Source organism: Mustelus asterias, unplaced genomic scaffold (genome assembly GCF_964213995.1).
Source record: "Mustelus asterias unplaced genomic scaffold, sMusAst1.hap1.1 HAP1_SCAFFOLD_1797, whole genome shotgun sequence".
Classification (NCBI taxonomy): domain Eukaryota; kingdom Metazoa; phylum Chordata; class Chondrichthyes; order Carcharhiniformes; family Triakidae; genus Mustelus; species Mustelus asterias.
This window is the reverse complement of record NW_027591742.1, coordinates 35,001-59,549: the sequence shown is the minus strand read 5'-3', so window position 1 is coordinate 59,549 and position 24,549 is coordinate 35,001. Positions and strand designations below refer to the sequence as shown.

General features: G+C 51.9%; 2 protein-coding genes across 2 annotated transcripts in view; one reads left to right on the top strand and one right to left on the bottom strand.

Annotated features, from left to right (window-relative positions):
* Positions 1 to 1,854: 1,854 nt before the first annotated feature.
* Positions 1,855 to 13,437, bottom strand: LOC144488709 (selenide, water dikinase 1-like). The gene is made up of 8 exons (XM_078206802.1): positions 13,299 to 13,437; positions 10,542 to 10,645; positions 9,858 to 9,965; positions 6,895 to 7,049; positions 6,690 to 6,780; positions 6,294 to 6,393; positions 5,141 to 5,353; positions 1,855 to 3,440 (listed from the first exon to the last, which is right to left on the bottom strand). Exons 1-8 carry the CDS (start codon positions 13,309 to 13,311, stop codon positions 3,214 to 3,216), a joined length of 1,011 nt encoding a protein of 336 aa, XP_078062928.1. The 5' UTR covers positions 13,312 to 13,437; the 3' UTR covers positions 1,855 to 3,213.
* The window catches only part of LOC144488708 (uncharacterized), a 27,799-nt gene continuing 16,270 nt past the window's right edge, over positions 13,021 to 24,549 (top strand). The window contains exons 1-2 of the mRNA XM_078206801.1: positions 13,021 to 13,570; positions 22,853 to 23,266. Coding sequence (XP_078062927.1) covers positions 13,156 to 13,570; positions 22,853 to 23,266 — 829 coding nt within the window. The 5' untranslated portion in view covers positions 13,021 to 13,155. The remainder of the gene's footprint in view (positions 13,571 to 22,852; positions 23,267 to 24,549) is intronic.

The following is a 24,549-nucleotide window of genomic DNA, read 5'->3' as shown; positions in this document are numbered from 1 at the left end:
GGTAACCCCCAGGACGCTGACAGTGGGGGATTCGGTGATGGGAACACCACTGAATGTCAAGGGGCGGTGGTTAGAGTGTTAGCCGATGACACAAAGATTGGCCGAGTGGTTAACAGTGAGGTGTGATGTCTTGGGCTACAGGAAGATACAGATGAAATGGTCAAATGGGCAGATGGAAATTAACCCTGAAAAGTGTGAGGTGATATACTTTGGAAGGAATAATTTGACAAGTATTCAACGAATGGTAGGACACTAGGAGGTTCTGTGGAAAAAAAGGACCTTGGCGTGTTTGACCACAGATCTCTGAAAGCGGAAGGGCGTGTTGGAAGGGTGGTGAAAAAGGCATCTGGGACACTTACCTTTTTCAACCGAGGCACAGATTACAAAAGCAGGGAAGCCATGTTGAAGTTGTATCGAACTTTGGTGAGGCCACAGCTGGAGCACTGTGTGCAGTTCTGGTCACCACATTATCGGAAGGATGTGATTGCACTGGAGGGGGTGCAGAGGAGATTCACCAGGATGCTGCCTGGGACGGAGCGTTTCAGTTATGAAGAGAGGTTGGGGAGGCTTGGGTTGTTCTCGTTGGAGCAGAGAAGACTGAGGGGCGACCTGATCGAGGTGTTAAGATTATGAGAGACATGGACAGAGTGGATAAGGAGCAGCTGTTCCCCTTAGTTGAAGGGTCAGTCACGAGGGGGACACAGGCTCAAGGTGAGGGGCAGGAGGTTTAGGGGGGATGTGAGGAATAGCTTTTTACCCAGAGGGTGGTGAGGGTCTGGAATGCGCTGCCTGGGAGGGTGGAGGAGGCGGGAGGCCTCACATCCGTTAAAAAGTACCTGGATGAACACTTGGCCCATCATCAGATTCAGGGCTCTGGGCCAAGAGCTGGCAAGTGGGGTTAGGTGGGAGTTCAGGAGTTTCTAATGTGTCGGTGCAGACTCGATGGGCTGAAGGGCCTCTTCTGCACTGTATGAGTCCAAACTCATGTTGATGGCGATATTGCTTAATTTGTATCTCGAGAGAGATAGGTTAGCAGTTAAGAATTATACCTTGTACAATTGGTCAACTCTTAAAATGCCCCCATCCTCTGAAATGGAGGTCAGTTAGGGATGGGCAATGAATGCTGGGACCAGCCAGCCACTGCTCATATCCCAGGACAACAAATTCAGGGATAAGAGGCTGAACGCGAAGCAACATCACTTGGGGCCCTTCTGGCCACGTGTGACAACACTGTCCCTTGAAGAAATGTATTGGTGTCATCTTTCTCGTGAAGGGGACTATTTCAGACTTCTGCTCTGATTACGGTGCCCATTTGTCTGCAGCTGGGCGCTCACACACTGAGCTGCAGAATGATTGTTCCTAATTGCTGGAGTTTGTTTTAACCTGAGTTGACGCATTTTTGTTATTCTTGAGGTCGTCTCCTGGGGTTTCAGAGTAGGATTTACTTAGGTTGATTTGACAAGAAAAATCATGTGAATGGGCAGAGCGAGGCTTGCCGAGAGGGAAAAGCAGGCAGTTGCTGTTTGGATTTGTAGAGCAGGAGCTAGCTCTTTTTCTCTCTCTCTCCCCGGCAGTTGAAGTCTGGGACCTGCAAGAAAATAGATATCGCGCTCCAGAGATCTGCAAAAGGCAAGAGATGTTTTCTTCCTCTCTCTGTAGTCCTGCTGTGTGAAGACAGGTCTTTCTCTGGAGTCTACTGTATGAGAGTCAGAAAGCAGGCGTCTCTGGCCAGAGGTGTTAAAAGGCTGGAAGACTGGTAGCTCACGTAAGCCTGTGTGTTTTGCTAAATGCCTGGGAGTGTGTGGTGATCGTCCGGGGAACGCGGCAGACGCAATGAGGACCCCGACACACCTGGTGTTTGTACAAATCTTTACTTTATTGGACTCGACGTGGATTCACAGTATTTTATTTAAAAAAGGAAGGGGAACCGGCCCCATTAGCCCCCCCACCCCACCCCCTCCCCTTAGAGGGGGCTCGGACCTGCCCCACCCTCTTGAACCAGCATCTCGGCCATGCCCCCTCTGCCCGCCGGGCGGGCTTTCGAAGGGGAGGCGTCATCAGCAGAGGGTGGGACGGTGGGGGTCCGAGGCCAAAGGGGAGGGGGGGGGAGGAAGTGGACGCACCCCTTCTCCGTTTCCCCCACCCCCGCCCCTTCTCCCCAGCCCGAGCTGCTCAATCTGGGGCTGGGGAGGGAGGGGGTCCGGGGTGGGCGAGGGGCAGCGTCAGGAGCGAGAGACGGATTGGGGGACGCACACGTCGGAGGGGGAGAATGGGGGGGGGAGGAGGGTTTGTGGGGGGGGGGGGGAAGAAGAGACAACAGAACCCCGTACGGAGACAGGGAAACCCCCTCCCCACGCCCACTCTTAAATTTACACCAGCACAAATCAAATAGATATCAATTAACACATTCTCAGCAGCAAATCACAGCTACTGAATGGTTCCAGCTGTCATGGCCCAGAGCACCAGGTTCAGGGGGTGATCGGGAAGCGGGGGGGGGGGGGCGGTGCAGGGGGAGAGAGAGAGAGTCCAGCAGCTTTGTCAGGGGCAGCCAGGCACCCCCCCCAGGGGTAGTGTTATCAGATGTGTCAGTCTCAAGGGTTCTCCCAACATTTACACTCACTGGCACAGCGTAATCCTGGCTCCCCCTCCGCCCGTCACTCGCCCGAGTGACTCCAATCTACCCAGCACCCAACCCGCCGCACCACAGAGACGTTACCGAGTCTTTTGGCCCGACATTCTCGCTGGATTGAAGGCGGAATGATGGAAGGGAGCGGACACGCACACGCGGACACGCACACACGTGTGCACACTCTCATCACTGAACAAAGCCATTTCGGGGCTTGAATCCAGGGATGAGTTCGGCTCCAAGTGGGAATTCACCGGGACGTTAGCAGTTCCAAAGTAGACAGGAGGGGCTGGTGAGCTTGGTGGAGAATCAACCCGTGTATGTGTGTGGGAGTGGAGGGGAGGGGCACTGGAACCCCCAGACCCCCCCCCCCATTCACTACCTAACTTTCTGAACCCTCCCACCCCTAGTTTGAGAGGGAAGCCTTGTGGAGACCCTGGTGAAGGGGGGTAGGGTGGGGAGAGACCCCGGTGAAGGGGGGTAGGGTGGGGAGAGACCCTGGCGAGTGAGGGGTACCCTGGGCTCTGCGTGGATTTTACAGTTTGTTTTGAACGTGACCCCCCCCCTCACACCCGTTCCGGACACGGTTACGATGGGGTTTCAGGGCTGGCGCTGGAGTTGTTGTCCTGTGATGGCGAGGCCCCGCGAGGCGCCACTTCGATGATCCTGGGCTTGTCGATGATGCGGGCCGTCCTGTTCCCCTTCTCCACAATCCCGATGATCCACGCCTGGTGGCCCTCTCCATATTTGGGCGACTTAATCTCGGCACAGAAACGGGCAGCTTGCTCCCGGGGCAGGCAGATTAGTAACCCACCTTTCAAACAGAAAACACATCACTGTAATCGAGAGAGAGAGACATACGCACACAAACACCCCCACTGCTGTCTCGGGGCAGAGGGAGAAAATACCTCAGACTAATCGGTCTCTGAGCGAAGAAATCTCTCCGCATCTCCGTCTTCAATGTGAGACCCCTGATTCTGAAACCACACCTGCACTGCCCCCTTCCCCCAGTTCTATAATCCTCCCCCACCCCAACGAGGATAGAAACATCCCCTCAGCATCCATCCAAGCGAGACCCCCTTCCCCCCCTCAGAATCGGATATATTTCAATAAGATCCCCTCTCACTCTTCTAAACTCCAGTGAATATAATCCTAACCGACTTAGTCTCTCCTCATATGACAGACCTGCCATCCCAGGAATCAGCCTGGTAAACCTTCGCTGCGCTCCCTCTATAGCAAGGACATCCTTCCTCAGATAAGGACACCAAAACTGCACACAATACTCCAGGTGTGGCCTCACCAGCGCCCTGTACAATTGCAGCAAAACATCCCTATCCCGATACTCCAATCCTCTCGCTATGAAGACCAACATACCATTCACCTTCTTTACTGCCTGCTGTACGTGTGTAGTTGATGGACAAGGATGTCCAGATCCCTCTGTAACAGGGACATTTGAGCTCTCCAGTTGAACTTTATTTATATTAGTGTCACAAGGAGGCTTACATTAACACTGCAATGAAGTTACTGTGAAAATCCCCTAGTCGCCACACTCCTATTCGGGTTACACTGAGGGAGAATTTAGAACCCTCAGCACTAACCAGGACTTCTTTTGGACTGTGGGAGGAAACCGGAGCACCCGGAGGAAACCCACGCAGACACAGGGAGAACGTGCAGACTCCGCACAGGCAGTGACCCAAGCCGGGAATCGAACCCGGGTCCCTGGCGCCACTGTATCACTGTGTTACAGAACATATTGCCTCTCTATCCTTCCCCTCCCAAGTGGACAGTTCACCTTTTCCTCCACATCGTACCCCACCCTGCCAAAGCTTGCGTGCACACCCACATATAACCAATCGAGTTCCCTTTCCCAGCTCTCATACTGTCCTGTTCAGGTGGAGTGTGTGCATCTCCAGCAAGCTTCAGAAATTCCGGCTCCCACCCCTCCCTGCCGATCCTTTGAGCAACGCACACTCTGCTGCCTCAAAGATGGCCGTTCTTGGTGAGCCAACGTCAGTGTGGGAAAAACGCAGCCCACGTTTCTTGGCGTCCAGATCACCAACAACCTGTCCTGGTCCCTCCATGCCAACGCTATAGTTAAGAAAGCCCCACCAACGCCTCTACTTTCTCAGAGCTGACAAAGGGTCATCCAGAATCGAAACATTGGCTCTATTCTCTCTCCACAGGTGCTGTCAGACCTGCTGAGATTTTCCAGCATTTTCTGTTTTTGTTTCAGATTCCAGCATCCGCAGTATTTTGCGTTTATCTTTTGAATGAACCTACCTTATGTTAAGTTGATCTTTTTCTACAGCTATGACTGTAACACTACATTCTGTACCCCTACTTTCCTTCTCCCCTATGTATTCTATGAACGGTATGCTTTGTCTGTATGGCACGCAAGAAACAAGACTTTTCACTGTATCCCAATACATGTGACAACAATAATAAATCAAATCAAAGCGCTCCCACGCCCCTCACACCATCAGGCACACAGCGGGGTGTGGGTGGACGACTCACCTGAGGTCTCGGCCGAGGTGCCGTGCAGCAGCCCAAACATGTTGCCGCAGGCTTTGCTGATGGCCGCCATCTTGGCGATGATGGGGAGGTTGTGGATGACGAAGGAGACCTCGTTGCGCTGCTGCTTGGCGAGGTTCTGGGCGTGGCCCAGGATGCCAAAGCCGGTGATGTCCGTGGCAGCGTGGGCATTGAAGGTGTGCATCAGTCCGGCCGCTGCGGAAATCCAACACGAGGTTTAGTGAGGCCCATTGCCACACGAAAAGCCCCCTCCCTCCCTCCCTCAGCGACACCGAGCTCCGTGAAGACACTGTGCCTTTAAGAAATGTCTTTTTTTTCATGTGGAAGGGGTATGTTTGAAGGTCAGCTCTGTTTCACACGGTGCCCCTTTGTCTGCACCAGGCAGCTCACATGTTGAGAAAGCAGGATGACGACTGATTTTAGCCGGCGGATCTGTTTGTGTAAACAGAGTTAATGCATTTTGTTTACTTGGGTTTCCCTGGGGGTTTCAGAGTAAGGTTCTGGCCTGGCTGATCGACAGAGTCCTGTGATTAATGGGAGGAGCTAAGCTTGCAGATTTTAGTTTCATTTTTAAAATCAAGAGCAGTTGCTGACTGGAGCTGTTCAAAAAAGGTATCTCTATCTTTCTCTCTCGCCCAAGTGCTGCTCAAAAAGCTCTGGGACTGTTAACCAGTACAAACATGTGAAAATGTGTGTCGCCAACTGATTTTGAAGAGGCGGTTTTCAGTCTATGAGAGGAATATTGCTTGAATTGGAACTAATAGAGATAGGTTAGCAGTTAAGAATTGTATTGTGTCTTGTTTAAGTATTGTTCAATGTTAAGCTGATTCATTTGTTAATGTTAAGCTGATTCATTTGTTAAAATTAAACTGTGTTGTTAAGTAATGCCAAAATAGAAAAGTTGTTGGGGTCTATCGGGCTTCAGGTTGTACTTTGGCGATTTCGGATTGGCACCTTAACACTTTGCACTGACCTGCCCGAACCCACCATCCAGCCTCGAACACACGTCGCAGGTAAACCAGTTACCCATCAGAGATCAGGGGCAGAAACCCCAACCAAGACCTCCACAGGCCTGCTGTATCCCCTGCCCCCTGCCATCTACCTCGTCACGAGGCCTTCACTGCTGCGGCCTTACCTGTCCGGTTGAGCCTGGCCATGTTGAACATGGCCTCCTGGTACGCCAACTCCACATCCTCCTGGGAAACCACCAGTTTAATCTTGTTCCATTTCTCCGGCTGAGCGGGTGGGGGAAGAGAAAAGATGGAAAACTCCGAGTTAGTGAGTGTAGGATATGGACTGGCGTCTGAAAGAGAGCTGCAGGCGAATCCAGCCGGTACAGAGAAAGGGTCACGGGGAATGGGATGATCCCAGGAGTCCTGGAGGGGGAGGGAGTGGGCGGGAACATGAGGGGGGCGGGCACGAGGGTGGAGGCACACAAGAGAGTGAGCGTGATGATGCCCGCTGTGCCGCAGAGTAACCACACTGCCATTGCTGGGTCAGTTTCGAGCCCCCTAACCCGATAAACACTTACATTTTCCAGCCACTGATGACTGTTCACTGCGACCTGCGTTCCAAGCGGTTTTGTCAGAACCAGCACATCCCCAGGAACCGCGTTGTCTGGCCTAGGGGAGAGAGAGGGAGGGAGGGGAGAGAATTAGACTGGGACACGGCAGCGCCACCCCAGCACCAGATTGCTGAAGCCCCCACCCCCCCCACGCTGGTACAAGGGCACTCACATGATGAACTCGTTGGGTTGGCATACCACCGTCGCTACGCCCCCGATGATGATCCAGGGGTTCACCACCGTCTGCCCGCCTGTCACCGAGGTGCCTCCTTCCTCCGCCGCATCCTTGAAGCCCCTGATCATCAGCGGCACCACCTTGTCTCGCTCCTGCCGGGGGGGGGGCAAAGGGGAGAGTCAGTCCCAGACACCGCAGCAAGACGGGGGGAGGGGGTGATTACACCCTCGGGAACCGGATTCCCACCGGGGGAGCTACACTAACAGCCCTTTGGCACATTTCAAACCTCCCCATACCCCCTCCCTATCTCTGTAACCTCCTCCAGCCCCTACACCCCCTCCCTATCTCTGTAACCTCCTCCAGTCCCTACACCCCCTCCCTATCTCTGTAACCTCCTCCAGCCCCTACACCCCCTCCCTATCTCTGTAACCTCTTCCAGTCCCTACACTCCCTCCCTATCTCTGTAACCTCTTCCAGTCCCTACACCCCCTCCCCATCTCTGTAGCCTCTTCCAGTCCCTACACCCCCTCCCTATCTCTGTAACCTCTTCCAGTCCCTACACCCCCTCCCTATCTCTGTAGCCTCTTCCAGTCCCTACACTCCCTCCCTATCTCTGTAACTCCTCCAGCCCCTACACCCCTCCCTATCTCTGTAACCTCCTCCAGCCCCTACACCCCTCCCTATTTCTGTAACCTCCTCCAGCCCCCCTACATCCCTCCCTATCTCTGTAACCTCCTCCAGCCCTACACTCCCTCCCTATCTCTGTAACCTCCTCCAGCCCCTACATCCCCTCCCTATCTCAGTAACCTCCTCCAGCCCTACACTCCCTCCCTATCTCTGTAACCTCCTACAACGCTCTGAGATCTCTGCACTCCTCCAATTCTGGTTTCTTGAGCATCCCCCGATTCCCATCGCTCCATCATTGACGGCCGTGCCTTCAGCTGCCTGGGGGTGCCCTAAGCTCAGGAATTCCCTCCCTCTCACTCTCTGCCTCTCTCCCCCTCCATATAAGATATTCCTTAAAAACCGACCTCTTTGACCAAACTTGAGGTCACCTGCTCCGAAATATCTCAGATATGTCAGGGTGAATATGAGGTTATCCACTTTGGTAGCAATAATAGGAAGACAGATTATTACTCGAATGGGTGTAAATTGAGTGAGGCGGATACTCAGCGAGACCTTGGAGTCCTCGTGCATCAGTCGCTGAAAGTAAGCGCGCAGGTACAGCAGGCAATAAAGAAGGTGAATGGTATGTTGGTCTTCATAGCGAGAGGATTTGAGTATCGGGATAGGGATGTTTTGCTGCAATTGTACAGGGTGTTGGTGAGGTCACACCTGGAGTATTGTGTGCAGTTTTGGTGTCCTTATCTGAGGAAGGATGTCCTTGCTATAGAGGGAGCGCAGCGAAGGTTTACCAGGCTGATTCCTGGGATGGCAGGTCTGTCGTATGAGGAGAGACTAAGTCGGTTAGGATTATATTCACTGGAGTTTGGAAGATTGAGAGGGAATCTCATAGAAACTTATAAAATTCTAACAGGGTTAGACAGGGTAGATTCAGAAAGAATGTTCCCGATGGTGGGGGGAGTCCAGAACTAGGGGTCACAGTTTGAGGATAAGGGGTAAACCTTTTAGAACTGAGGTGAGGAGAAATTTCTTCACCCAGAGGGTGGTGAATGTGTGGAATTCACTCCCACAGAAAGTAGCTGAGGCCAAAACGTTGTGTGATTTTGAGAAGAAATTAGATATAGCTCTTGGGGCGAAAGGGATCGAGGGATATGGGGGGAAGGGGGGGGATCAGGATATTGAATTTGATGATCAGCCGTGATCAAAATGAATGGTGGAGCAGCTGGAAGGGCCGAATGGCCTCCTCCTGCTTCTTGGATCCTGCAACGGGATCTTTATCAATTGGGCCAGTGGGCTGACGAATGGCAGATGGAGTTTAATTTAGACAAATGCGAGGTGATGCATTTTGGTAGATTGAACCAGGGCAGGACTTACTCAGTTAATGGTAGGGCGTTGGGGAGAGTTACAGAACAAAGAGATCTAGGGGTACATGTTCATAGCTCCTTGAAAGTGGAGTCACAGGTGGACAGAGTGGTGAAGAAGGCATTCGGCATGCTTGGTTTCATCGGTCAGAACACTGAATACAGGAGTTGGGACGTCTTGTTGAAGTTGTACAAGACATTGGTAAGACCACACTTGGAATACTGTGTGCAATTCTGGTCACCCTATTATAGAAAGCATATTATTAAACTAGAAAGAGTGCAGAAAAGATTTACTAGGATGCTACCGGGACTTGATGGATTGAGTTATAAGGAGAGGCTGAATAGACTGGGACTTTTTTCTCTGGAGCGTAGGAGGCTGAGGGGTGACCTTATAGAGGTCTATAAAATAATGAGGGGCACGGATCAGCTAGATAGTCAATATCTTTTCCCAAAGGTAGGGGAGTCTAAAACTAGAGGGCATAGGTTTAAGGTGAGAGGGGAGAGATACAAAAGTGTCCAGAGGGGCAATTTTTTCACACAGAGGGTGGTGAGTGTCTGGAACAAGCTGCCAGAGGCAGTAGTAGAGGCGGGTACAATTTTGTCTTTTAAAAAATCATTTAGACAGTTACATGGGTACGATGGGTATAGAGGGATATGGGCCAAATGCAGGTAATTGGGATTAGCTTCGGGGTTTTTTTAAAAAAAGGGCGGCATGGACAAGGTGGGCCAAAGGGCCTGTTTCCATGCTGTAAATCTCTATGACTCTAAGTCTGTCATCGAGTAGCATCCGGGACGGGAGATCGAGTGGATGTTTTGGGAATTCGGGAACATGGGGAGCAGGCAGGAAAACGGAGGTTAGGTCGAGAGAGAGAGAGAGAGAAGAAACATCGGCCATGACTGTGGTGGATGTTGGGAGAGGGAGCGAGGGGAAGGGTGGTCCGGTCCATTCCCCCCCACCCTGCATTGCGGCCTCACCTTTTCTGTCATCTTCTGACTCACGCTCAGTAGCATTAGCATGTTGTCACACTCGGTGATACCCATAGCGTAGAGATCACTCAGCACATTGGCACAGGCAATGCGTCCCTGGATATGAGAGAGAGAGAGAAAGTTAAATGTTTTTAAAAGTCAATTTACCAGTGTCACAAGTAAGGCTTACATTAACACTGCAATGAAGTTACTGTGAAAATCCCCTAGTCGCCACACTCCTGTTCGGGTACACTGAGGGAGAATTTAGCACGGCCAATGCACCCTAACCAGCACGTCTTTCAGACTGTGGGAGGAAACCGGAGCACCCGGAGGAAATCCACGCAGACACGGGGAGAACGTGCCAACTCCACACAGGCAGTGACGCAAGCCGGGAATCGAACCCGGGTCCCTGGCGCTGTGAGGCAGCAGCGCTAATCACCGTGCCGCCCCTAATCCATTGGGGAATGGGAGCCCTCAGGCCCTGTCCAAGCTCAGGGGGACCACGTTCTGCTCCCTCTGCCGGAGGCAGAACCTCCAGCCAAAACTGTCCGCCGAGACCCCTGGGGGGGTCACGCGGTGTAGCTGAGCGAGGGATCGGGAAGCGTTGACCCACTCCACTATTTCAATTCGAGAAGGCCCCAGCATTCCAGTCCCTCCACCCCGGAAAGCCCATGCGAGCACCGTGGAACATACCATCATATACGGGTCATCGACCAACGGGTAAAAGAAATCGGTTGTCTGCACCAGAGAGAGCCCGCCATGCCGTAAGGGGATCACACATGAATCCATGCCGATCCCTGCAAGAGAGAACCAGAGTCAGAAATCGAGTGCACGGGGGAATAGAAGCAGGAGGAGGCCATTCAGCCCATCGAGACTGGCCCCGCCATTCAGTAAGGTCACGAGCGACCAGCCTCAATTACCCTTTTCTGCCAGGCCCCACTAACACCACCCCCCCCCACCCCTCCACCCCCCCCCCCCACCCACACCCCCCAGCCCCCACCCCCACCCAACCCCTAGAATATATGCAATGACTGCAGCCCCCACTGCTGGCCAGGAGAGAATGCCGCAGACTAATCGCTCTCTGAGCGAACAAATTCCTCCGCACCCACATTTTCAATGGGTGACCCCCTTATTCTGAAACTGTTGTCTCTCCCCCCACAACGAGGAATCGTCCTCGTAGAGTCTGCCCCACCGAGACCACCCCCCCCCCCACCCCACCCCACCCCACAAATCAGAAACAGATACGTTTCAATAAGATAAACACAAAGGGATAGAGAATCTGGTGCAGCAACTTTAATCTCTCCCTCAGTGTCAGTAAAACAAAGGAAATTGTCAGGAAGCGCAGTGGAGAACATGCCCCTGTTGACATCAATGGGGATGAAGTAGAAAGGGTCGAGAGCTTCAGGTTTTTAGGTGTCCAGATCACCAACAACCTGTCCTGGTCCCTCCATGCCGACACTATAGTTACGAAAGCCCCACCAATGCCTCTACTTTCTCAGGAGACTAAGGGAATTTGGCATGTCAGCTACAACTCTCACCAACTTATACAGATGCTCCATAGAAAGCATTCTTTCTGGTTGTATCACAGCTTGGTCTGGGCTCCTGCTCTGCCCAAGACCTCAAGGAACTACAAAGGGTTGTGAATGTAGCCCAATCCATCACTCAAACCAGCCTCCGATCCATTGACTCGGTCTACACTTCCCGCTGCCTCGGGGAAAAGCAGCCAGCATGATCAAGGACCCCACGCACCCCGGACATTCTCTCTTCCACCTTCTTTCTTTGGGAAAAAGATACAAAAGTCTGAGGTCACGCACCAACCGACTCAAGAACAGCTTCTTCCCTGCTGCTGTCAGACTTTTGAATGGACCGACCTCGCACTAAAATGATCTTTCTCTACACCCTAGCTGTGACTGTAACACTACATTCTGCACTCTCTCCTTTCCTTCTCTATGAATAGTATGCTTTCTCTGTAGAGCGCGCAAGAAACAATATTTTTCACTGTATCCCAGTACATCTGACAATAAATCAAATCAAATATCCTTTTTTTTAAATTAGAGAAATAAATCTATGTCCTTTTGAAATCATTTAATGATTCAGGCGCCACTGCGCTATGGGGCAGCGGGTTCCACAAATTCACCAGCCTCTGCGATAAGTGGTGGGGTAACGGAGCGCGACCTGTATTTGCTGGCATGGTGGATTGCAGTAAGGAGTCTAACAACACCAGGTTAAAGTCCAACACGTTAATTTGTTAGCAAACGCCACTAGCTTTCGGAGCGTGCTGCTCCTTCGTCAGGCGAGTGGGGGATCTGGAGCAGGGCTCCGAAAGCTCGTGGCGTTGGCTACCAACTTAACCTGTTGGAATTTAACCTGGTGTTGTTAGACTCCTTACTGTGTTTACCCCAGTCCAACGCCGGCATCTCCACATGGTGGATTGCAGGCAGTAATGGAGGGGAGATTGGGCTTGACGACGACTCCCCCTGTAGTCGAATAGTCTGCCACTTCTGAACCGCCGGGGAAGCGTCTCGCTGGAGCAGAGACATCGCCCGCCCACAGGCTCCCGTCCCAAAGCATTGCCAAGGGGAGGGAGACTGGGGGTCGACGACGATGCCTCACAGTCGAATAGCCAAAAGATATACCCCCCTCACCCCGCCCAATCGCTGGGCCAGAGGGATCGCAGTAAGAGTTTTAACAACACCAGGTTAAAGTCCAACAGGTTTATTTGGTAGCAAATACCAATAGCTTTCGGAGCGCTGCTCCTTCGTCAGATGGAGTGGATCCCAGATGGATCACCCAGGCGCGGGTGGTCAAGGACCGCCAGCCCCCATCATGTGGAAATTTCCAGAAGGAGGGGGTGGACTGTTGGGGGTGGGGGGGGCAAGGCCCCTTTAAGATCAGACCAGGACATAATAATCCCGCCCCTCTCCATCTGCGGCCTCTGATTGGCGGTGACAGCTGTCGATCACAGTCTGAAGCAGCTGATTGGCTTCCCCTTAACAAGTCCCCATTGGGTAATCCAGCCGTCTACCAACCACTTCCGACCAATAGCGGCTCACCAAGCTGCTCCAGTACCGCCCACCCTCCCTGATTGGTCGTTCACCACGTCAATCTGTCAACACCAACCAATGGCAACCTTCCCGCCCCCACGGGGCCTCCCCTCTAATTGGCCGCGCAGTCTGTCCATCAGTCAGCATCCTCCAATCCCAGCTCGGTACCCGCCCCGCCTTCGCGGCGGATTGACCGACACGGCTGCCCGTCAAATGTCGACGCCCAATCATGAGAGAGGAGCCGCCCCTGTCAACAGCTGTGAATGGCCGAAGCAGCTGTCAGTCAGCGGCGGGGGCGGCACCTGCTTGGGTCGGCTGTGGGTGATCCCGCCCCTCGCGCTGCGGGCCTAGGCGCTCGCGCCGCATCCCCGGCCTCTCTCCCCCCCCCCCCGTGTGTGCGCCTCACCGATCCGCGGCATGACGGTGCCCAGGAACTGGTTCTCGTCGTCGCCTCCTCCTCCTGGACCACCGCCGCCGCCGCCTGCATCGGGCTGCGGCTCGGGCCCGAGTCCCTGCAGGAGTTTGAGCAGCACCTCCTGCGGGACCTTGCAGCCTCATCCCTTCAGGTCGGACAGGGCGGTCAGTCGGAAGCCCTTATCCAGCTCGTGGTCCTCAGGGTCGAAGGAGCGGTAGAAGGAGGCCGCCATCTTTTCCTTTTTTTGCCTCTCTGTCCTCTGAGTGAGCGCGCGCCACCTACTGCGCACGCGCGCCGCCCACCGCGCGCGCCCGCCCCCTTGGCGCCGCCTACTGCGCACGCGCCCCGCCCCCCGGTCAAATTCAAACCCCAACGGCCGCAAGCGCCCGCGGCTGCGCATGCGCTGTAGTGGGCAATGAGGTGCGGCGCATGCGCAACAGCCGGCGCGAAAGGGGGGGTGGGCGTGCGCATGCTACGGAGTTGACCTTCGGGGGCCGGCTCAGCGCATGCGCCCAGGCGGCTCAAGGAGCGGATTAAACCATTCCCTTGTTCCATAGGGGTGGCCCGTTGTGCAGGTTGGGGATAAAGCGAATCGGAGCCAGACGCCCTGGCGGCCACAATGTCCGATCTTTAGCTGAGAAACATCGTTATTGTCGTGGGTGAGATGCAGTTGTATTCAAGTCATCGGTGCTGCGTTTGTTTGATGGGCACTCACACCCCTCCCCCAATTCCCGGAATGATATGGTCCGCCTTCAGGTCCCGCCCCAAGCCCAGCCCCCTCATGCATATTCATCAGTCCCTTATGAATATGCCAACACTGATTATCAGCCCCACACACTTTGTATTAGACCCCACACACACACTGTCATTGCTTTTCCTCTTGCAATCTCCCCCCACTGTGGGGAGGAGGTCGGGGGGGGTCTGTGTTTTGGGGGTGACGGGAGGGACCCGGGTTCCCCTAACCTCAACCCAGGGCACACTCTGGCTCTCTGGTGATGCACCCCACAGTCGAATGTCCCAGGCTGCCTTGGCGGTGGGCTGGGGTCAGGGGGTCTGTGTTTCGGGGGTGACGGGAGGGATGTGAGTTCCCCTAACCTCAACCCAGGGCAGAATCTGGCTCTGTCATGCCGCACCCTGCAGTTGAATATGTTGGCACAATGGTTAGCGCTGCTGCCTCACAGCACCAGGAACCCGGGGTCGATTCCCGGCTCGGGTCACTGTCTGTGTGGAGTCTGCACGTCCTCCCCGTGTCTGCGTGGGTTTCCTCCGGGCGCTCCGGTTTCCTCCCACAGTCTGAAAGACGTGCTGGGTTAGGGTGCATTGGCCGTGCTAAATTCTCCCTCAGTGTAACCCGAACAGGCGTGTGGGCGACTTGGAGATTTTCATAGTAACTTAATTGCAGTGTTAATGTAAGGCTACTTCTGACACTAATAAATAAACTTTAAAAACTTCATCTCGGGTGCCTGGTCCGGGGGGAAGGGAGGGGCGCACGGGTGGAGGTTGGCATCAAAGGGAGCTTCGTACTCCTCCAATATCGGACAGCCTGGTGAAGTGGGCCGCTGCGGTGCCATTCCCCTGCCCGCCCCACTGTAACCCCCACATCCCTCTACATCTTTAATATCTAATTCACATCTGCCCCCGTCGAGCCCTGTAAGAATTTCACAAGTTTCAGTGAGATCTACAGTCTCAGGTTAATTTCCTTTACTTTTCCCAAGGATCGATGAGTATTTACACCTATTCATTTTCACGCTTTCTTTCTGGTCCAGCAGCAGTGGCAGCAGACCCTCTTTGTCTGGGTTAATTGTTTTGGAATACTGCGTCCAGCATTTGGAATACTGCGCCCAGTTCTGGTCGCCACACTACCAGAAGGACGTGGAGGCTTTGGAGAGAGTGCAGAGGGGGTTTACCAGGATGTTGCCTGGTATGGAAGGGGCTTAGTTATGAGGAGAGATTGGGTAAACTGGGGTTGTTCTCCCTGGAAAGACGGAGGATGAGGGGAGATCTAATAGAGGTGTATAAAATTATGAAAGGCATAGATAGGGTGAACGGTGGGAAGCTTTTCCCCAGGTCGGTGGTGACGTTCACGAGGGGTCATAGGTTCAAGGTGAAGGGGGGGAGGTTTAACACAGATATCAGGCGGACATATTTTACACAGAGGGTGGTGGGGGCCTGGAATGCGCTGCCAGGCAAGGTGGTGGAGGCGGACACATTGGGAACGTTTAAGACTTACCTAGACAGCCATATGAACGGAGTGGGAATGGAGGGATACAAAAGAATGGTCTAGTTTGGACCAGGGAGCGGCACGGGCTTGGAGGGCCGAAGGGCCTGTTCCTGTGCTGTATTGTTCTTTGTTCTTAGAAGTGTTTTTAAAATATATGTAACGCACAGAAAGTGAAAGAAAGTTTCTAAAAAGGTTTTTACACTTTTGCCATGACAGACTAATTCCAGTGAAAAGTACGTTCATAGATAACAAAGTGCATTTACAATGTCTGTAACAATTCTCAGCCAAAGTCCAGAGCTGGATAACAAGGACACTTGCGTCAGACTCCTATTTATTGGCTACAGCTCAACCTTCAACACCATTATTCCTGCAAAACACGTCTCCAAACTCCGTGGCCTGGGCCTTGGCACCTCCCACTGTGACTGGATCCTTGACTTCCTAACCCACAGACCACAATCAGTAAGGATCGGCAACAACACCTCCTCCACGATCATCCTCAACACCGGTGCCCCACAAGGCTGTGTTCTCAGCCCCCTACTATACTCCTTATACACCTATGGCTGTGCGGCCAAATTTCCCTCCAATTCCATTTCCAAGTTTGCTGACGACACCACCGTAGTGGGTCGGATCTCAAACAATGACGAGACAGAGAACAGGATGAGATAGAGAATCTGGTGAACTGGTGCGGCAACAATAATCTCTCCCTCAATGTCAACAAAATGAAGGAGATTGTCATCGACTTCAGGAAGCGTAAAGGAGAACATGCCCCTGTCTACATCAACGTGGATAAAGTGGAAATGGTCGAGAGCTTCATATTTTTAGGTGTCCAGATCACCAACAACCTGTCCTGGTCCCCCCCATGCCGACACTATAGTTAAAGCCCCACCAACGCCTCTACTTTCTCAGGAGGCTAAGGAAATTTGGCATGTCAGCTACAACTCTCACCAACTTTTACAGATGCATCATAGAAAGCATTCTTTCTGGTTGTTTCACAGCTTGGTCTGGGGCTCCTGCTCTGCCCAAGACCGCAAGGAACTACAAAGGGTTGTGAATGTAGCCCAATCCATCACGCAAACCAGCCTCCCATCCATTGACTCTGTCTACACTTCCCGCTGCCTCGGGGAAAAGCAGCAGCATAATTAAGGACCCCACGCACCCCGGACATTCTCTCTTCCACCTTCTTCCGTCGGGAAAAAGATACAAAAGTCTGAGGTCACGAACCAACCAACTCAAGAACAGCTTCTTCCCTGCTGCTGCTGTCAGACTTTTGAATGGACCTTAAGTTGACCTTTCTCTACACCCTAGTTCTGACTGTAACACTGCATTCTGCACTCTCTCCTTTCCTTCTCTATGAATGGTATGCTTTGTCTGAGAGCACAACCTCAGGCTAAAGGGACGATCCATTAAAACAGAGATGAGGAGGAATTTCTTCAGCCAGAGAGTGGTGAATCTGTGGAACTCTTTGCCGCAGAAGGCTGTGGAGGCCGGGTCATTGAGTGTCTTTAAGACAGAGATAGATAGGTTCTTGATGAATAAGGGGATCAGGGGTTATGGGGAAACGGCAGGAGAATGGGGATGAGAAAAATATCAGCCATGATTGAATGGTGGAGCAGACTCGATGGGCCGAGTGGCCTAATTCTGCTCCTGTGTCTTATGGTCTGCATAGCGCGCAAGAAATAATACTTTTCACTATGTTAATACATGTGACAATAATAAATTAAATCAAACTTGGCTCTTTCGAATCCTTTAGGAAAGAATATTTCTTAAGATGCAAGTCCCCAGTAAGCTGGTGTGAACGATCTCTGTGACAGTTATTGCAGAATCCAGTGCAGATTGAAAATCTGGAGTCATGTTCCACCGTCGTTAGTACATCACACTTTTATTGAGCACAAGAGTTGGCAAATCATGTTGCAGCTATATAAAACCTTAGTTTGGCCGCACTTGGAATATAGTGTCCAATTCTGGTCGCCACACTACCAGAAGGATGTGGAGGCTTTGGAGAGGGTACAGAAAAGATTTACCAGGATGTTGCCTGGTATGGAGGGCATTAGCTATGAGGAGAGGTTGGAGAAACTCGGTTTGTTCTCACTGGAGCGACGGAGGTTGAGGGGAGACCTGATAGAAGTCTACAAGATTATGAGGGGCACGGACAGAGTGGATCGTCAGAAGCTTTTTCCTAGGGTGGAAGAGTCAATTACTAGGGGGCACAGGTTTAAGGTGCGAGGGGCAAGGTTTAAAGGAGATGTACGAGGCAGATTTTTTTACCCAGAGAGAAGTGGGTGCCTGGAACTCGCTGCCGGGGGAGGGAGTGGAAGCGGATACGGTAGTGAGTTTTAAGGGGCGTCTTGACAAATATATGAATAGGATGGGAATAGAGGGATATGGTCCCCGGAAGGGTAGGGGGGTTTCAGTTCAGTCGGGCAGCATGGTCGGTGCAGGCTTGGAGGGGCCGAAGGGCCTGTTTCTGTGCTGTACTGCTCTTTATTCTTTGATTTGATTTATTCTTGTCACGTGTACCTGGCTGCTTTAAATCACTGGAGCCCTTCCGAGGTTTTGACACAGGTACAGCGATCATGAGAGAAGAGTCGGAGGACATGTGAAAAGTATGACTATGTCCAAACCCCCCCCCTCCCTCGCTAACCCCCCTGTTTACAGAGACAACAGAACCCTTCTGTAAAGCAAAGAAATAGTTTATTGATCATTGCGAAAATATATTTTATTGCCAGAAATTTGAAAAGTTGAGGCAATTAAAGAAAACGGTGCAAATGTAGGATGTTTAGACAAATGTTAACACGGTATCAAAGTTTTGCATTCATAACAGTTTTGTGAACAAATTAAACCTCTCAAAATTCTGCTGATGCTTTATTGAAACATCAAACACAACATTAGACAAACGCTTTCGAATCCCGACAGTGCAGAGGGAGGCCATTCAGCCCATCGATCCTGCACCGACAATACTCCCACTCAGGCCCTATCCCCGTAACCCCACATATTACCCTGACACTAAGGGGCAATTTAGCATGGCCAATCCACCTAACCTGCACATCTTTGGACACCAAGGGACAATTTAGCACGGCCAATCCACCTAACCTGCACATCATTCAGACTGAGGGAGGAAACCGGAGCACCTGGAGGAAACCGACGCAGACACGGGGAGAACGTGCAAACTCCACACAGTCGCCCAAGGCCGGAATTGAACCTGGGTCCCTGGCGCTGTGAGGCAGCAGCGCTAACCATATGAAACATCAATAAATATTTTTTTATTAATTTGTGGGACACGGGTGTCGCTGGCCGGGCCCAGCATTTATTGCCCATCCCTAGTTTGCCCTTGGAGGGCAGTTGAGAGTCAACCACATTGCTGTGGCTCTGGAGTCACATGTAGGCCAGACCGGGTAAGGACGGCAGATTTCCTTCCCTGAAGGACATTAGTGAACCAGATGGGTTTTCCGACAATCGACAATGGTTTCATGGTCATCAGTAGATTCTTAATTCCAGATATGTTTTATTGATTTGATTTATTATTGTCACATGTATTAACATACAGTGAAAAGTATTGTTTCTGCGCACTATACAGACAAAGCATACCATTCATAGAGAAGGAAACGAGAGAGTGCAGAATGTAGTGTTACAGTCATAGCTCGGGTGTAGAGAAAGATCAACTTAATGCAAGGTCGGTCCATTCAAAAGTCTGACAGCAGCAGGGAAGAAGCTGTTCTTCAGTCAGTTGGTGCGTGACCTCAGACTTTTGTATCTTTTTCCCAAAGGAAGAAGGTGGAAGAGAGAATGTCCGGGGTGCGTGGGGATCCTTAATTATGCTGCTGCTTTTCCCCGAGGCAGCGGGAAGTGTAGACAGAGTCAATGGATGGGAGGCTGGTTTGTGTGATGGACTAGGCTACGTTCACGACCTTTTGTAGTTCCTAGCGGTCTTGGGCAGAGAAGGTGCCATACCAAGCTGTGATACAACCAGAAAGAATGCTTTCTATGGGGCATCTGTATAAGTTGGTGAGAGTCGTAGCTGACATGCCAAATTTCCTTAGCCTCCTGAGAAATTCTCCCTCAGTGTTACCCGAACAGGCGCCGGAGTGTGGCGACTAGGGGATTTTCACAGTAACTTCATTGCAGTATTAATGTAAGCCGACTTGTTACGCGAGTAAATGAACTTAAACTTGTTTCTGGTCCAGCTGCAGTGATTAGAGGCAGCAGACCCTCTTTGGCTGGGTTAATTGTTTCAGAAGTGTTTTTAAATTATATGTAATGCACAGAAAGTGTAAGAAAGTTTCTAAAAAAGTTTTTACTCCTTTGCCATGACCGACTAATTCCAGTAAAAAGTACGTTCACAGATAACAAAGTGTATTTACAATGTCTCAATTCTCAGCCAAAGTCCAGAGCTGGATAACAAGGACACTTGCGTCAGACTCCTATTTATTGGCTACAGTTCAGCCTTCAACACCATTATTCCTACAAAATCCTTTCACATCGACACTATGTTAAGAAATCCCAATGTGGAGATGCCGGCGTTGGACTGGGGTGAACACGGTAAGAAGTCTCACAACACCAGGTTAAAGTCCAACAGGTTTATTTGGTAGCAAATACCATAAGCTTTCGGAGCACTGCTCCTTCGTCAGATGGAGTGGAAATGTGCTCTCAAACAGTGCAAACAGACAAAATCAAGTTGCAGAATACTGATTAGAATGCGGATCCTACAGCCAGTCAGGTCTGAAAGGTACAGACAATGTGAATTTAATGTACATTGTCTGTACCTTTAAGACCTGGCTGGTTGTAGGATTCGCATTCTAATCAGTATTCTGCAACTTGATTTTGTCTGTTTGCACTGTTTGAGAGCACATTTCCACTCCATCTGACGAAGGAGCAGTGCTCCGAAAGCTTATGGTATTTGCTACCAAATAAACCTGTTGGACTTTAACCTGGTGTTGTGAGACTTCTTACAAAGAAATCCCAATACAGGTGACAATAATAAATCAAATCAAAATCAAATTTGGAGTTTGCAAGGTATTTTTTAAGCTGTGGTTATCCCAATTTTAAGAGTCTCCCCGATGCAATGTTGATCTTTAGAAGCCTCTTAAGCTATTGAGTGAAATGGGTTCTACATTTACAGTGGGAAGAAGTATGCAACTCTTTCAAATGCTTTAGGAAAGTGTATTCCTTAAGATGAAAGATGCAAGTCTCCAGTAAGCTGGTGTGAACGATCTCTCTGATAGTTATTGCAGAATCCAGTGCAGATTGAAAATCTGGAGTCATGTTCCATCACCAAGAGTACATCACACTTTTATTGAGCACAAGGGTTGGCATATCCTCCCACAGTCCGAAAGACGTGCTGGTTAGGGTGCATTGGCCATGCTAAATTCTCCCTCAGTGTACCCGAACAGGCGCCGGAGTGTGGCCACTAGGGGATTTTCACAGTAACTTCATTGCAGTGTTAATGTGACACTAATAAATAAACACATGACAATAATAAATCAAATCAAATTATTCGGCTGATGTGAGGGAGATGGGGAGAGCGAGGGCAGGGGAGAGTTGGCTTGGGAGAGCTCTCACTGTCGCATGGTCAGAGTGTGAGGTTGGGGGGAAGAGGGGTGGTGGGCGGGGGGCTCAGGAGTGAGGGAGCTGTTGTCCTGGGCCAGTCCCCCAGCCCCAGGGAGGCTCGGAGAGATCAAAGCAACTAAGAGGAGGAGTAGGCCATCTGGCCCCTCGAGCCTGCTCCGCCATTCAATAAGGTCATGGCTGATCTTTTCGTGGACTCAGCTCCACTTACCCGCCCGCTCACCATAACCCTTAATTCCTTCACTGTTCAAAAATCTATCTATCTTTGCCTTAAAAACATTCAATGAGGTAGCCTCAACTGCTTCACTGGGCAGGGAATTCCACAGATTCACAACCCTTTGTGTGAAGAAGTTCCTCCTCAACTCAGTCCTAAATCTGCTCCCCCTTATTTTGAGGCCATGCCCCCGAGTTCTAGTTTCACCCGCCAGTGGAAACAACTTCCCTGCTTCTATCTTATCTATTCCCTTCATAATCTTATATGTTTCTATAAGATCTCCCCTCATTCTTCTGAATTCCAACGAGTATAGCCCCAGTCTAATCAGTCTCTCCTCATGAGCCAACCCTCTCAACTGCGGAATCAACCTAGTGAATCTCCTCTGCAACCCCTCCAGTGCCAGTATATCCTTTCTCAAGTAAGGAGACCAAAACTATAGACAGTACTCCAGGTGTGGCCTCACCAGCACCTTATACAGCTGCAACATAACCTCGCTGTTTTTAAACTCCATCCCTCTCGCAATGAAGGAGAAAATTCCATTTGCCTTCTTAATTACCTGCTGCACCTGCAAACCAACTCCTTGTGATCCATGTGGAGAGAGTTCCCCCCCCTCCCCGACACCCCACGCACGGTGACATTTGCCAGGACACCCCCCCCCGTCCCCACCGTCCTCTGCAGAAATTGCTTCCGATTGTGATCTCATAAGGGATGAGATCACTGTCGTGGCGACACATGGGATCACCCAGGCGATGGGATCTCGAGGGGAGATCTAACAGATATTCCACCCAGTTTGGGTGGGACGCGGAGAAATCTCACACATTGCTACCAGGAACTGGGACGGAGGAGCAGCGCGACTCAGGGCGGTCTGGGAAAGCAGCAAACCTCTGCGTCAGCGCGGAAGGCGGTCTCAACCCGCCATGTACCTGTCCACCTGGATCACGGTCAGCCTGCTGCAGGTCTCCATGGCTGAGTTTGGTAGGTCAGGCATCCCGATTCCGAGGGTCAGTGCTGAGGGAGCGCCGCACTGTGGGAGGGTCAGTGCTGAGGGAGCGCCGCACTGTGGGAGGGTCAGTGCTGAGGGAGTGCCGCACTGTGGGAGGGTCAGTGCTGAGGGAGCGCCGCACTGTGGGAGGGTCAGTGCTGAGGGAGCGCCGCACTGTGAGAGGGTCAGTGCTGAGGGAGCGCCGCACTGTGGGAGGGTCAGTGCTGAGGGAGCGCCGCACTGTGGGGGGGTCAGTGCTGAGGGAGCGCCGCACTGTGGGAGGGTCAGTGCTGAGGGAGCGCCGCACTGTGGGAGGGTCAGTGCTGAGGGAGCGCCGCACTGTGGGAGGGTCAGTGCTGAGGGAGCGCCGCACTGTGGGAGGGTCAGTGCTGAGGGAGAGCCGCACTGTGGGAGGTTCAGTGCTGAGGGAGCGCCGCACTGTGGGAGGGTCAGTGCTGAGGGAGCGCCGCACTGTGAGAGGGTCAGTGCTGAAGGAACGCGAATATTTCTGTCTCTCCCTCGGATTTACCAGTCTTTACTCTCTCCCTCTGTCTGTCTGGCTGCAGATTTTGTCCAGGTTTTTGACATCCTGATCACCGCGGAAGGCAGCAACTCCTCCATCCACCCGGAGATCGTCTTCCTCAACGCCTCGGGGTTTGTGTTGGCGCGGATCGGGGAGCCCGCCACTCTGTACTGCCGCGTCATGCTGGTCGATGACTCCCCCAACACCCGCTACAAGGTCCGCTGGGAGACAGGCCGCTTCGCCGAGCTGGTGGTGGCTCAGATTGACCAAAGCCGGGATACGGCACCCATCATCCACCCTGCCTACCGGGATCGCCTTTCCCTCATCTCCCAGGGGCCCGAGAACCACCTCCACTTCAGCAGGGTGGAGCCACAGGACTTTGGGGAGTATGTGTGCAAGGCCCAGATTGTCGGACAGGAGGAAGACTCCTTCTCTTCACTCTCCGTCCTCGCTGAGGGTAAGTGCTGAGGGATCGGTGTGCGGCACGGTAGCACAGTGGGTCAGCACTGCTGCCTCACAGTGCCAGGGACCCGGGTTCGATTCCCGGCTCGGGTCACTGTCTGTGCGGAGTCTGCACATTCTCCCCGTGTCTGCGTGGGTTTCCTCCGGGTGCTCCGGTTTCCTCCCACAGTCTGAAAGACGTGCTGGTTAGGGTGCATTGGCCGTGCTAAATTCTCCCTCTGTGTCAGGGGGATTAGCAGGCTAAATATGTGGGGTTATGGGGATAGGGCTTGGGTGGAATTGTGGTCGGTGCAGACTCGATGGGCCAAATGGCCTCCTTCTGCACTGTAGGATTATAAGTATTTCCGTCCTCAGAATCCCCAGACTCATACGGACACACTCACACACACACACAATCACATTTACACACTCACACAAACACTCACAATCACACTCAGACTCACACACACATTCAATCACAGACATAGATAAACTCACACTGACACACACATTCACATTCATACACACTCAGTCTCAACCTCACTCACACTCATACACACATTCACACACACAAACACCCACACACTGACACATACACACACACACACTCACACAATCACACACAGATGCTCACACACACACGCTCCCACTCACACACACACCCACACACATACGCGCACACAAACGCTCAGCCACACACACATTCATGCACACACACTCACGGACACTCACAGATGGATGTCATCTATATGGATTTCAGTAAGGCATTTGACAAAGTCCCACATGGCAGGTTGGTTAAGAAGGTTAAGGCTCATGGGATACAAGGAGAAGTGGCTAGATGGGTGGAGAACTGGCTTGGCCATAGGAGACAGAGGGTAGTGGTCGAAGGGTTTTTTTCCGGCTGGAGGTCTGTGACCAGTGGTGTTCCGCAGGGCTCTGTACTGGGACCTCTGCTATTTGTGATATATATAAATGATTTGGAAGAAGGTGTAACTGGTGTTATCAGCAAGATGGCTGGAATTGCGGATAGCGAAGAGCATTGTCGGGCAATACAGCAGGATATAGATAGGCTGGAAAATTGGGCGGAGAGGTGGCAGATGGAATTTAATCCGGATAAATGCGAAGTGATGCATTTTGGAAGAAATAATGTAGGGAGGAGTTATACAATAAATGGCAGAGTCATCAGGAGTATAGAAACACAGAGGGACCTGGGTGTGCAAGTCCACAAATCCTTGAAGGTGGCAACACAGGTGGAGAAGGTGGTGAAGAAGGCATATGGTATGCTTGCCTTTATAGGAC

Bases quoted from the DNA above. Each gene is read 5' to 3' on its own strand.
- LOC144488709 (XM_078206802.1), bottom strand. The intron at 9,966-10,541 runs GTATGTTCCACG...TCTCATATCCAG, and splicing joins TCGATGACCCGTATATGATG to GGACGCATTGCCTGTGCCAA. The intron at 6,781-6,894 runs GTGAGTGCCCTT...TCTCTCCCCTAG, and splicing joins CAACCCAACGAGTTCATCAT to GCCAGACAACGCGGTTCCTG.